This window comes from Chelonia mydas, chromosome 5, assembly GCF_015237465.2.
Source record: "Chelonia mydas isolate rCheMyd1 chromosome 5, rCheMyd1.pri.v2, whole genome shotgun sequence".
Classification (NCBI taxonomy): domain Eukaryota; kingdom Metazoa; phylum Chordata; order Testudines; family Cheloniidae; genus Chelonia; species Chelonia mydas.
In genome coordinates, this window is record NC_051245.2 from 60145318 (window position 1) to 60158629 (window position 13312).

A 13312-nucleotide genomic window follows, 5' to 3' on the forward strand; every position below is an offset into this window, starting at 1 on the left:
TTAAGGTCAGGCTTGACAAAGCCTTGGCTGGGATGATTTGATTGGGGATTGGTCCTGCTTTGAGCAGGGGGTTGGACTAGATGACCTCCTGAGGTCCCTTCCAACCCTGATATTCTATGATTCTATGAAATATTTGATAACAGGTTCTTCAGTCTAACAGGGAAAGGTATAACAAGAGCCAATTGCTGGAAGCTGAAGCTAGACAAATTCAGACTGGAAACAAGGAGTGTGTTTTTTATGGTAAGAGTAATTAGTTATTGAAACAGTTTACCAAGAGTTGTGGTGGATTCTCTATCACGGACAATTTAAAAATCAAGATTGGCTGTTTTTCTAAAAGATCTGCTCTAGGAATTAGTTTGGGAAAGTTCTATGGCTTGTGCTACACAGGTCAGACTAAAAGATGATCACAATGGTCCTTTCTGGCCCCGGAAGCTATGAAAAAGAACAGGTAAGTACCATCTAGTGTAATCTGAAAGGACTATTAAGCAGCGGGCGCCTCCTGTTGAGGCTCTACTGCTAATGTGAAAAGGAATAAGGGCAATTGTTCAAATGAAAGCCTTCATTCTTTACATATCAAATGCTTTAATTGTTGTGCGGTGTTAAAAAAAGATTTTAGTGCTGACTGTTCTCTTGGGAGTTAGAGATAGGTTAGTCTGTGGTTTTGTGTCAAGTTAACGGTTTAATGTCGTAACCCTAAAACAAGGGTTTAACAATATTTTATTTCTTTTTAGGCCGGGGATAGCCCCCAATCCCTTTTCAACACAACAGCACTATCAAGCCCCACAGCAACAGGTACAGGAGAGAGGCTCTGTTTCGAACACCGCACCCCCTGCTCCCCAATTTCTACCACCACCAGAAATGAAGGAAGAGGGAAAAAAGGGAGGGGGGAGATCTTAAGGTGGGAAAGAGTGGGGGAGGAGAGGAGAAATTCCCAAACATGAAAAGAAGGAGAGGGCGATGAAGTGCTGGAGTGGGGGGAATGGATAATTCCTCTAAAGTAGAGGATAAGAAGGGGGACTTGACAGCTGCATTTGAAGTACTTCCACAGCTAGAGTGTGTCCCCAATGCAGCCACTAATATAGTGAACCATCAGAATACTGATCTCCTGCATTGCCCTCTGCAGCATACCCATTAACCGTAAGGCACCACCAACATTCCTGCCTGTCTATGTGGTTACACCATAAAAGTGAGCAAATCATTCTGGCGACAGAACTGAGCAGGTTTGATTGTTTCATTGTAAAGACGTAAATAATCAAAGAAAAAACAAATGTCAGAATTGCAAAGTTTACATTTTATTGAACTTAAATTGGTGTAGAACAGAGGGGCAACAATGGCTCAAGTGTTCATTAGTTAACAAAATGCCCCAGGGTGTTTCACTTTGACTCTTAACATAGTCTGTGTGGAATTACTGAAAAATAGTTGTTGTTTTAAAACAACGCTTCAAAAAAGGCAGAAAGGGGGATTCCAGCCCTGTTTTTCTTCACATTACCACGGTGCTGTCTGACATTCCCGGTCTTCTTTAGCAATGTCAGTTTGATATCCTTCCCCAAAACTGAAAAGGCTACCAAAGTGCTACCTACATCTCTTCCCATCAGGTACACATGAAGAAATCATTTAGTAACACTTATGAAAATAATTAGCTGTAAGGAGACTTCCAAGTAGCAAACGCAAACAGCAAGTCCATATGGAATGAATGCACATTTACACTGCCAGAAACAGAGACTGGCTGTGCTATTACTATTATTTCAAAGTAAAAGTTACAGTATTTGAACTGCTTAATCAATCCAATTTTTGTTTAAGGCCCGTTAAGTAATGTGCCTCCAACACTTATGTCTGCATATGCTTTACATAGTATCTTGGTTAAATAGTTTGAGGGGGAAATTATTGTAAAACTTGCAAAATCAACTGGATACTTAGAAAAATTAACACCAAATTTTAAAAAAATTCAAAGTAGCCAGCAGAGAGAGAACTTATGTTCTCAAAACCACCACTTAACCTCTACAATTTTAAAAATGCGCTAACTCTCCTCCCCTCAATTCCTCCCATCAGACTAACAACCTAGTAACACTGAAAAATGATCCCCTTTGTGTATGAATTGTTTGCCAATAGTGGGCAGCTATTCATTCCCTTTGACAGAAACTATCAAAATGGTGTTTCAAATATTTTATCACAGTGTATTTAAATGCAAGACTCATTGGGTTCCCTAAAAGCAGACACACACTGATTCCCCTTCACCATTTCTCTAAAACCTACATAGGTGTTGACTTAACAGTAGCATAACTCAAGCCAAGTTTTGCCACCATTTGCAAAAAGTTGAATCTGTTTGAGTGAGTGGGCAAATTTTACAGGAAGGGCAATACTATTAGAGGCCTTACTTCAACAGGCTCTGACATTTATTCAACAGGAATGCAGACTCCAGGGAAACAGCAGATATGTTGAATTTTGCCATACATAGGCTATTGGGTATATTTGCAAGGCTTGAGAAACGCTCAATGCAAAGAACAAAATTTAAATTAAGGGTTTTACAGTAGTTTGTCAGGTCTAATGATAAACAATGCTGGACCTCTATGAAAGATTAACCTCCAGCTGCAATAGATACCTGTAAACCAGAAGATGTGTGCCAGCGCAGGTGACTCCTTTTGCACAAAAAGACAACATGAATGCTTCAATTGCAGTAGGCTAATTTATAAAGTGATGGTATTACAAACAAAGTAGGCACTGAGATAATTACTACACATACTGTCACTGCTCTAGAGTAACAACAGAATAGATGTTACAAGGCTGTGCTTTGCCCTGCAGTTACATTTCAGATACAAGAACATTTATTGCCTAAAACAGCCCATTTTTAGAACCATACATTATTTGTTCAGCTTGAACAATACAGCCATTGTGATTTCATTTTTGCTGATGGACCAACCTCTAAAGTTGTTATATCAAAACTGAAGTCAAGTGACAAGGCATTGTGTTTAAATTTACACATTACTTTCATAACATGTCTGGGATCTAATTCAGCCCTAAAAGACATTTATTTCAATGGGAGGCATGCAATTTCCTTTGCATCTTACACTTTTAACATTCAAGTAATTCAAAACTTAACATGGTGATTGTACCAATTAAATTAATCAGGCAAAAGCACCTGAAATCTCAACATATTGTGTTAGAGACTTCAACTCTATACTAAAGCAGTGAAATCTGTACATATCTGTAGTGTAACTGTAACAAAGATCTGATTACGAGGGACTTGTCCTCTAATCTATTGAATCTTTCTAGTTAATGTATCAGAAGGACTGACACTAAAGGCAAACTCCACTGTTCCAGTTATTTTAGTGTATACTTTCTGGCAATTCTAGAAAACATTTTCTGGTTTACAGTGATACACAACAATTGTTCTGATGCTGGAGATAAAGTTTATTAAAGATACTACCAAAATTTTGGCAAACATTCCAAAACCAGATTTGTAAACATAATGCTTCCCTTTTCAATTGGCAGCACTTTGAGAAGACAAATACAGTAAGACAAGTAAACAAAAATTAATTCAAAATGCTTAATTTTTTGACCAAATAATTTATGTTCCCACATGATAAAGTGATGGTTTAAATCAAATTAAACCAATAATCTGCATGAAATGAAAGTTTGTGCTGTTTGATGATCACAGTATTTTATAGTTAAATATATCTGTTCTTTGTTATATTCCTGGCACCCAGGAGAAAACTCTTTAAATATACATTTCATGTAGGCAATAGTTTCTTGGCATATCTCTCTTCAAAAAAATACTTTATAGCAGTATATAAATAGGTCACCTACATGTCAAATTTTATAATTTTGCCCAAAAACTATAGATCTGTTTAATTTTTTGTAAAGTATCAATTTCCCCCGACATTAATAAAGCTGACAAACTGTTGAAATGGAAATGCTTTCATCTTCCACAATAGAAGTAAATTTTATAGGAAAAAACCTACAGCAACACTCCTCAGTTGTTTTAACCTGAGCGTTCGGCCTACTTCAAGTAGCAGCTTTTTTTCTCCCCCCATCATGCTCACACCCATACAACCTTGCACACATACAGTACAAGCACACGCTTTCAGACGCTGGTAGGCCACAGAGTGCTTCCCGTTGTTTTAATAAAATGGGAAGCAGTGTAGCTAATAATTTAACTACACTAAGCACACACAAGCAAACACCTTAAGGCAACCATTGCAATGGGGGTTTAAATTGCAGGGGTAAGTTACTGTTGTCGATAAAGAGGCTGTATATAGCTTTCATATATATACACACACACCTCTTTTTAACCCTCCAAAACAATGTTTTCACTTCCTTTAAAAATTTTGTGCAAATTTTAAACCTTCTACCGTTTAAGGCAAAGAGTTTGCATTAACAAGAAAACAGGCTTATATTTATCCAAAAGCATTTCAACTTGCTACATTTTTTTTTAAATGTGCAGAACTTCAAAAGTCCCCAGTATCTACTGGTAAAATGATTTCCATGGACAAATATAAGTCTTAAGGAAAAGAAGGGACCAGAAAAAAGCAGCTTCAAATATGCAGAGAAGCAACCTCAACAACAAAAGTAGTAACTCAAGTCTGCTAATACTGAAACTTTTGTAATGCAAAAGTTTAATCTTTTTAGAATCTTAGAGCAACTCATTTGGAATTTTAAATAAATAAGCTTAAGTTTATTCACATCATCTGGTCCAAGCAGAGCTTTAGTGCCATGACTCTGCTTGTCGTTGGTCAAATTCACCTATTAGTCTTTTAATATGAGCCAGTTTGTTATGAAGATATTCACATCTGTACTTTTCCTCATGATAGTTGGGACTGGACTGCAAAGAAAGAGAAACAAGTCAGGGCGCAGAAACATTTTTGCAATATTTTAATCTGAATGCCCATCACTAAAAAGGGCATCCAGACCTTGTACACCGAATGATTATGAAAGTATTTAACCTATCCATACTTCCCACCTCCCAGTTGTACACACCTGTTTGATCTTCCGATATTCCTTTAGGACTTCCTCATGAACTACCTGCAAGTAAGAAAATTGAAATAAAGACCACTTGAAGACCATTTCACTGTTGCAAAGTGCAACTGAATATTAAAAGGGTAGAAGAGTGGGATGAAGATTTTCAGTTTTACCACACAGACACTTAAGCCTCGTCTACACAAACATTTAGTTCATGGCAAGCTGGAGTATGAATCTACCCCGCACTAGCCCGCCATGGACTAACTGCCCGTGTAGGTCCTGCTGACGTCCATTAATGCACTTTTAATCCACATGGATAGTTAGTCTGCAGCAAATAGATTCACATCCCAGCTTGTCAAGAAATAAATGTTTGCAAAGACAAACCTTTATTCTCTGGTCACCCTCCTGCTGTGGAGAAGAGCAAGTCTGCAGACAAAGCTGCGATAAGGCCATGGAGGGGAAGTGGCTATGTTTGAAGATCCTCTTGTATAGCCACCTTCTCAATGCCCCCTGTAAAATATTGTGCAGCCACGTGCTACTTAACGTAAGGCCTTGCCTACGTCTAAGGGGAGGGATCTTCTCCCACCCTCCCAAAGCCTGGAAAACCTGTAAGAAAAGTTGTGGAGTTAATATTTCCCGAGACAGTATTAACCTTGGTTGCTCACTGTTCTTTCAGCAAGGTCAGAGAAACTGAGGCCAGTAACCAATAGCAGCATAGCTATTGGTCCTATGGGACTGCTATGGTTGGAGTAAAGATTATAGAGGAACAAATTCCTCTGCACAACAGGACTATATCCACAGTTCAGGAACAGTTTCCTGGCCCATCTGCTGCCAACAACAGGCCCCCTTGGGGACGCAGGTTATGGGGAAAAATTTAGAGTTGCTGCTCCAGAGACTGTCCATTAATTTATTTATTTCCTCCCACTCATATATTCTGATCCCACACAAGAGCGTGAGCTACAAACAGCACTAAACTTCTCATCTTGCACAAACCTACAATGCCACATACTACACAACCTAGAAGCATATACTTCATGTCAATAGTTTGTTCGATGATCTGGTACCCTGCAATTTGTTTCAGTGATTAGCCTAGATCTTGGGAGACCACGGTTCATTTCTCTGCTTTGCCACAGACTTCTTGTGAAATGGGGCAAGTCAGAGCCTCCCCATGCCTCAGCTCCTCATTTTTAAAATGAGGATAATAGCACCTCCCTACCTTGTAGGGGTGGTGAGAGGACATATACAGTTGGTTGTGGGGCTTTCAAATCATTTGGTGATGGGATCCAAGTACCTGAGACAAAAGATGCTTCTGCCAAATTAAGTGTTTTACTCTACCAAATTATACATTCATTTAAGGATTTTCTGTGAAGTCTGATTTTTATCTTATATATCAGTTTTTAGAAAGTTTGGAGTATTGGGCTATATGCTTAAATATTTGGGGTTTGGGGAGAGGAAGAAGAGGGTGATTTAAAAACAAAGCAAAAGGTAAAACCAGCTCACAAAATGCCTTCTATTCCTCTTTACCTGATACTCCTTAGATCCTGGAGAAAGGAGCTTACGCTGAGCATCAAGTTTCATAAATCTTCTAGTGACATTCTCCATCCTGGCATGTAAGCTTCTGTATTCATCATACTCTGCATTGAAGTCATCCTTGTAACTCTGGCGTTGCTCATATGAGACAATAGCTATATATTTTCTAATGGAAAGAGTACAGTTACACTTATCTTCCATGAAATGCCCTTGGTATAAAATTGTTACAGTTCATTGCAAGTAGCTGGACCATACGTTACTAGGCAGTTCACTTCTCAGTAAGTCAAAGATTTGACTAATTTAAAATATACTTCTGTCTTGTGAAAATAGACAAATATTAAACTGTACACTTTGGTTGAGGTGTTTTTTAGAGTCTGTATTACAAATGGTCTTTAATAGAACCTACAATATTTCAATGGCAAATTGCAGTCTATACATGTGTAAGTATTTTGCTCTATATGGTCTTTATTCAGAAGTCATTAGACTATCTACAACTGTAGGTGCGTACGCAGAACAGTTAACATGCATTCAAATTAAACAGAACCAATACCTCTATTTAAATAAGAGCGGAGCTGCTGGCAAGTCATTTCCTATGATGGCCCCTTAATTTCAGAATTTGTTCCCCGTATTGATCTGCTAGAGCAAAGTGCATTTACCGTCTGGGAACACTGCTTAAGCAGACCAGTTTTTTTCTGGCATTTGGGAGGGTTTGAATTGATACAATAATCTGTTTCAAGATTTGGCAGATGTGTCGCTCTTGAATAGGAATTAGTATTTTATCTTAATAATTGTGCTGTATTAAGTAAGGGTCAAAGTCATCTAAAGAATCTGTGGAACATGATAGGCAACATAAAACAAGCCGTGATGAGGTCTGCAGCTGAAAGGGACTATCACAACCTTGCCAGGCACAAAAAAAATGCTTCTGCTCACAGTTGCTACCAGATGCCCCAAAGTAGCTGAGGGCCTAGCAAGGCCAAGTTGCCAACCTGTGTGTGTGATTAAAAGTAAGCAAACAATCAAAAGAGCAGATATAATCTTTGTCTTTTTTCCAGGTTTCCCAAATACACTGTTACCTTCGGTCATGTCTGACTTTAGCCTCAGCCAACTGGCCCTCATCCAAACCTTTATTCCGACCAGACACTGGGAAAGCTCATCAACTACTATGTCCGTGTCTCCAGAGACACTACAATCCCAAGTGCCCCACATATATCAAGCAGAAGGGAACAGCAGCAGCATTTAGGGCAGATGAGACACTGCCCAGTAGTACTCTCTGGATGCTCTCAGATTAAGTAATGGAGCAGGACCACCTCCATCTATTCCTTTCATGACCCAGAGGTATGTTTATCTTGTATAATGATAATCAATTATGTTAGAGACAGCTGTCAGATTTTTAAGTAGTCTCTGTTCTACATCCAGGCTCTAAAAAGAATGAGCAGCTGACAGGGATCAAGGAAGTTATTGAGGTTACAGGGACAAACCATCCCGATGCGTAGAAAGAATAGTAAATACGGCAGGTGACCAGCTTGGCTTAACAGTGAAATCCTTGCTGATCTTAAACACAAAAAGAAGTGGAAGATTGGACAAATGACCAGGGAAGAGTATAAAAATATTGCTCGTGCATGCAGGAGTGAAATCAGAAGGCCAAATCACACCTGGAGTTGCAGCTAGCAAGAGATGTTAAGTGTAACAAGAAGGGTTTCTTCAGGTATGTTAGCAACCAGAAGAAAGTCAAGGAAAGTGTGTGCCCCTTACTGAACGAGGGAGGCAACCTAGTGACAGAGGATGTGGAAAAAGCTAATGTACTCAATGCTTTTTTTTTGCCTGTGTCTTCACGAACAAGGTCAGCTCCCAGACTGCTGCACTGGGCAGCACAGCATGGGGAAGAGGTGACCAGCCCTCTGTGAAGAAAGAAGTGGTTTGGGACTATTTAGAAAAGCTGGACGAGCACAAGTCCACGGGGCTGGATGTGCTGCATCCGAGAGTGCTAAAGGAGTTGGCGGATGTGATTGCAGAGCCATTGGCCATTATCTTTGAAAACTCATGGCGATAGGGGGAGGTCCCGGACGACTGGAAAAAGGCTAATGTAGTGCCCATCTTTAAAAAAGGGAAGGAGGAGGATCCTGGGAACTACAGGCCAGTCAGCCTCACCTCAGTCCCTGGAAAAATCATGGAGCAGGTCCTCAAGGAATCAATTCTGAAGCACTTAGAGGAGAGGAAAGTGATCAGGAACAGTCAGCATGGATTCACCAAGGGCAAGTCATGCCTGACTAATTTAATTGCCTTCTATGCTGAGATAACTGGCTCTGTGGATGAGGGGAAAGCAGTGGATGTGTTGTTCCTTGACTTTAGCAAAGCTTTTGACACAGTCTCCCACAGTATTCTTGCCAGCAAGTTAAAGAAGTATGGGCTGGATGAATGGACGATAAGGTGGATAGAAAGCTGGCTAGATTGTCAGGCTCAACGGGTAGTGATCAATGGCTCCGTGTCTAATTGGCAGCCGGTATCAAGCGGAGTGCCCCAAGGGTCGGTCCTCGGGCCGGTTTTGTTCAATATCTTCATTAATGATCTGGAGGATGGTGTGGATTGCACCCTCAGCAAGTTTGCAGATGACACTAAAATGGGAGGAGAGGTCGATACGCTGGGGGGTAGGGATAGGATACAGAGGGCCCTAGACAAATTAGAGGACTGGGCCAAAAGAAATCTGATGAGGTTCAACAAGGACAAGTGCAGAGTCCTGCACTTAGGACGGAAGAATCCCATACACCGCTACAGACTAGGGACCGAATGGTTAGGCAACAATTCTGCAGAAAAGGACCTAGGGGTTACAGTGGATGATAAGCTGGATATGAGTCAGCAGTGTGCCCTTGTTGCCAAGAAGGCCAATGGCATTTTGGTATGTATAAGTAGGGGCATTGCCATCAGATCGAGGGACGTGATCGTTCCCCTCTATTCAACATTGGTGAGGCCTCATCTGGAGTACTGTGTCCAGTTTTGGGCCCCACACTACAAGAAGGATGTGAAAAAATTGGAAAACGTCCAGCGCAGGGCAACAAAAATGATTAGGGGACTGGAACACATGACTTATGAGGAGAGGCTGAGGGAACTGGAATTGTTTAGTCTGCGGAAGAGAAGAATGAGGTGGGATTTGATAGCTGCTTTCAACTACCTGAAAGGGGGTTCCAAAGAGGAGCTGGACTGTTCTCAGTGGTAGCAGATGACAGAACGAGGAGTAATGGTCTCAAGTTGCAGTGGGGGAGGTTTAGGTTGGATATTAGGAAAAACTTTTTCACTAGGAGGGCGGTGAAACACTGGAATGCGTTACCTAGGGCAGTGGTGGAATCTCCGTCCTTAGAGATTTTTAAGGTCAGGCTTGACAAAGCCCTGGCTGGGATGATTTAGTTGGGGATTGGTCCTGCTTTGAGCAGGGGGTTGGACTAGATGACCTCCTGAGGTCCCTTCCAACCCTGATATTCTATGAAGTTTTTTTTTACACTCCAAAGTATCAGCAGAACTGCTTTGCCACCAGCTTCTCTCGCTCATTCCTCTTTTTAAGCAACTTAACTGGCAAATTTCTCCTGAAGGAGATTGACAAATTTGTCTATGGTAGATATCAAAAGCCAGGAGAACATGAATCACACAACTGGTCATAGCCCAAAAACTCCACTAGTACTTCCAGAATCTATGAGCCCTGTCCAAGACTGAAGCAGAAAAGACGCATATTTATTTTCCCAACACTACAGATACAATCTAGTCCAAATTAAGAGCGATTTAGGAAGTAGTTTTCAAATGCAACTAACATTGTTGTCCTAAAAGCTGCTGCTTAATGTTCTTATAGAAGATGCCCAATCAACACAGTTTGTATCCTTCAACTTTTCAGGAAATGCTGATGAAATGGTAATTTTGAATAAGATGAGAACAATAGTGTCTTTCTACATTAAAATTCATATTGTAGGAAATATAGGCAATACACAAAATCAAGACCAACTGATTTTGACCAGCTAATCCAACAAAGAATAAGGCAAGAGTTTTGAATGTTGTCAAGACTTTTGCCTATCTACATCAGCTGGTATTCCACATAAGACATCCTCCACATAGACTACTCTTTCTTTAAATTTAATGGGCTTGCTCTGTTTAGTAATATACCTCAATCCATGTTTATTCATCTCCCTTTGTGACCTATTTTTGTATAATCCTAGGTTGTTTTGCTAGAAGCAGTATGTTATACTACATATAGCTGGAGTTAGTATAGTCCATTTAAAGAACCATTTATTGTTAGGTTTTATCGAATTTAATTGGCACAATAGAGACTGATCCACTGCAACTATGGTGATTTGCAAGCAGGGATTTCATATGGGTAAATAAGATAGAAGCAGACTCTTATTTTGCAGTAAGCACTGAATCGAGTGCTTAAGCAAAGTACTACCATTACTGTACATCAGAAGGAGCCCACCTGAAGAGGAGGGTACACTAGAGTGGAATATAGACCTGTTTTATTTTATTGCTCCTAGATCTATGCAAAAGCAAAATGAAGTCACATAGGTCTTATCAACTCTGATCAGTGTATGAGTGTCATTAAGCTGGACAGTATTTCTATGCTTACTCCATGTATGTGTTATCATTGCCTTAATGTAATAATTATAGCTGGTCAGAAAAATTCCAACTACACAGGATTTTTAATGGAATTTGCGTTTGACAAAATCAAATTGCTTTGTGTAGACCACTCAATTTTGGAAATCAGGCTGGTTTATGACGACACTGCCAGCTTTCCTGCCAGCTTGCTGATCTGGTTCCTTGACCACAGGGCTTCCAGGGTCTGCCAAGTGGACTGCTCCATCCCCTTTTGCAGGACATTTCTAATTTACATTCTGAATCAGAACAGAAACAAATTTGAAAAAAAGCAAAATTCCTACGTGAAGTGGAATATCCTTCTCTTCACAGCTGTAACAATGTTATTTGCACCCAACATGCCAAGTTGTAAGTTAGCTTTGTCATTACCATGCTTGGGTGGTGACTTCATGGCTTCACCCTCGCCCCATATATGCATCTACTGGTATTATGGTACTTGTCTTTCTCTGCCATATTAGTTCTGTTGGAGGGGCAGGATTATCAATTGCTCCAGGGGGCATGGAATTGAGAGAGAAAGGAGTTTGAAAGCTGGGCCAAATTTATTTTCATTCTTTTCATGCATGTTTATCAGATCCATCTTTTATCGTGTTAAAGATGATGGTACAAGTTAAAAAGCTGACTGTTAGAGAAAGGTTGCCCCCAGTTGGGACTGAACTCATCTGCCTGAAATAATGTTGCAGTTATTCCTGGTTTAACTGAGCTATAGCTTAATCAGAGGGCAGGATTAGCAAACAGAGGAGCAGTCCTGCCCCACTATTTTACCAGACATGTATATGCAGGAGAAGGGGCATGTGCTGCAGTGACCACAGGGCTCATTGCCAAATATATCAGCTGATATATTTGAACGTGCAGGCAATGAGATTCTATCACTGAAGTCATATGTACACTACAATTAGTCACTGTTTTACATTCTAGCAGCATGCTAGTTAGGGTTGAGTCAGCATTTCAATTCTGGCCACTTTAGAACTGCCATCAAAAACCTCACTCCTTTCTCCTTTAAGTTGAGGAATGAGTTTAAGAAAATCCATGCTGACTTTTTTTGTAGTTTTTGGAATGAAAAAAACTTCACAGAACAGCAAAAGAGTGCTTTGTTAGTAGCACAACTAGCACTGGGTAAGATGTTATTTGATGTTTACATTTTGAAGAAAAATGTAAAGCCACCAATAAAACTGTAAAAAAACAGCTGCTGAGCATCTTCAGAAGCTATATGTAGGATTTTTATAACTGGTCCAAGGAATTCTGGTAAATATTGATTTTTAAATGTTCTAAAAATACATATTTAGCCAACAGATTGGCTCTGCTACAATAGTTGTTTCAGTCTGAGACAAGTTCTTAAATTCTAGAAAATGTTCAACATTCAGCTGTGCCAAGACAAGAGTTACACAGCTAAATCTTACATTTTTGGCATATTGAAAAATTTCACATAATCTTCTATGGAATGAGTTAAGGAGCTAAAATTAAGATTTATTAGCACTTCTCAGTTTTTCACACCTATTTATTCATTTTAATATGCTCACCACTCTAGTTTCTAGGTGCCATATGTAAGTGGAAAAATGTGTTTGCTGATACATTTTTACTTCTCACTATGTACAGTCATAACCAAGGCTCTCTGTACTCTTCAGAAAGCTCATCCTTAATTTTGAATCAAGGTCCCCTGATTTTTGCAGCTCTCTGGTGAGCTGTTTTATGGTAAAATGGATATTTTCTGCAGCAGTTACAAGTTCAGCCAGTGGTCAGGCTGCATCAAAGCTTTAATAGCTTAACACAGTTTGAGTGGATGACATCTGATGTAGCATTACAATATTCTCTGAAGAGTCTTTAATTATTTTTTTTAAATCCAAGGCAAGTCTGGAAACTATAAACTATGCCGGGGTGGCCAACCTGTGGCTCCGGAGCCACATGCGGCTCTTCAGAAGTTAATATGCGGCTCCTTGTATAGGCACCGACTCCAGGGCTGGAGCTACAGGCGCCAACTTTCCAATGTGCTGGGGGGTGCTCACTGCTCAACCCCTGGCTCTGCCACAGGCCCTGCCCCCACCCCACCCCACTCCATCCCCTGAGCCTGCCATGCCCTTGCTCCTCCCACTCCCCCTCTGAGCCTCCTGCATGCCACGAAACAGCTGACTGGGAGGTGCGGGGAAGGAGGGGGAGGCGCTGATTGGCAGGGCTGCTGGTGGGTAGAAGGCACTGAGAGCGGGGG

The 13312-nt window shown here is 40.4% G+C and overlaps 1 protein-coding gene across 4 annotated transcripts in view; it reads right to left on the minus strand.

Moving 5' to 3' along the window:
• Positions 1 to 1270: 1270 nt before the first annotated feature.
• ELL2 (elongation factor for RNA polymerase II 2) overlaps positions 1271 to 13312 on the minus strand; it is a 68811-nt gene continuing 56769 nt past the window's right edge. For 3 of the 4 annotated variants that reach the window (XM_037903268.2, XM_037903270.1, XM_043546347.1), the window contains 4 exons: positions 6481 to 6652; positions 5341 to 5562; positions 4975 to 5019; positions 1271 to 4819 (listed from right to left, as the gene is read on the minus strand). In XM_037903268.2, the coding sequence (XP_037759196.1) occupies positions 4703 to 4819; positions 4975 to 5019; positions 5341 to 5562; positions 6481 to 6652 (556 nt within the window). In that variant the 3' untranslated portion in view covers positions 1271 to 4702. The remainder of the gene's footprint in view (positions 4820 to 4974; positions 5020 to 5340; positions 5563 to 6480; positions 6653 to 13312) is intronic. The other variant, XM_037903269.2, reaches the window with a different exon arrangement.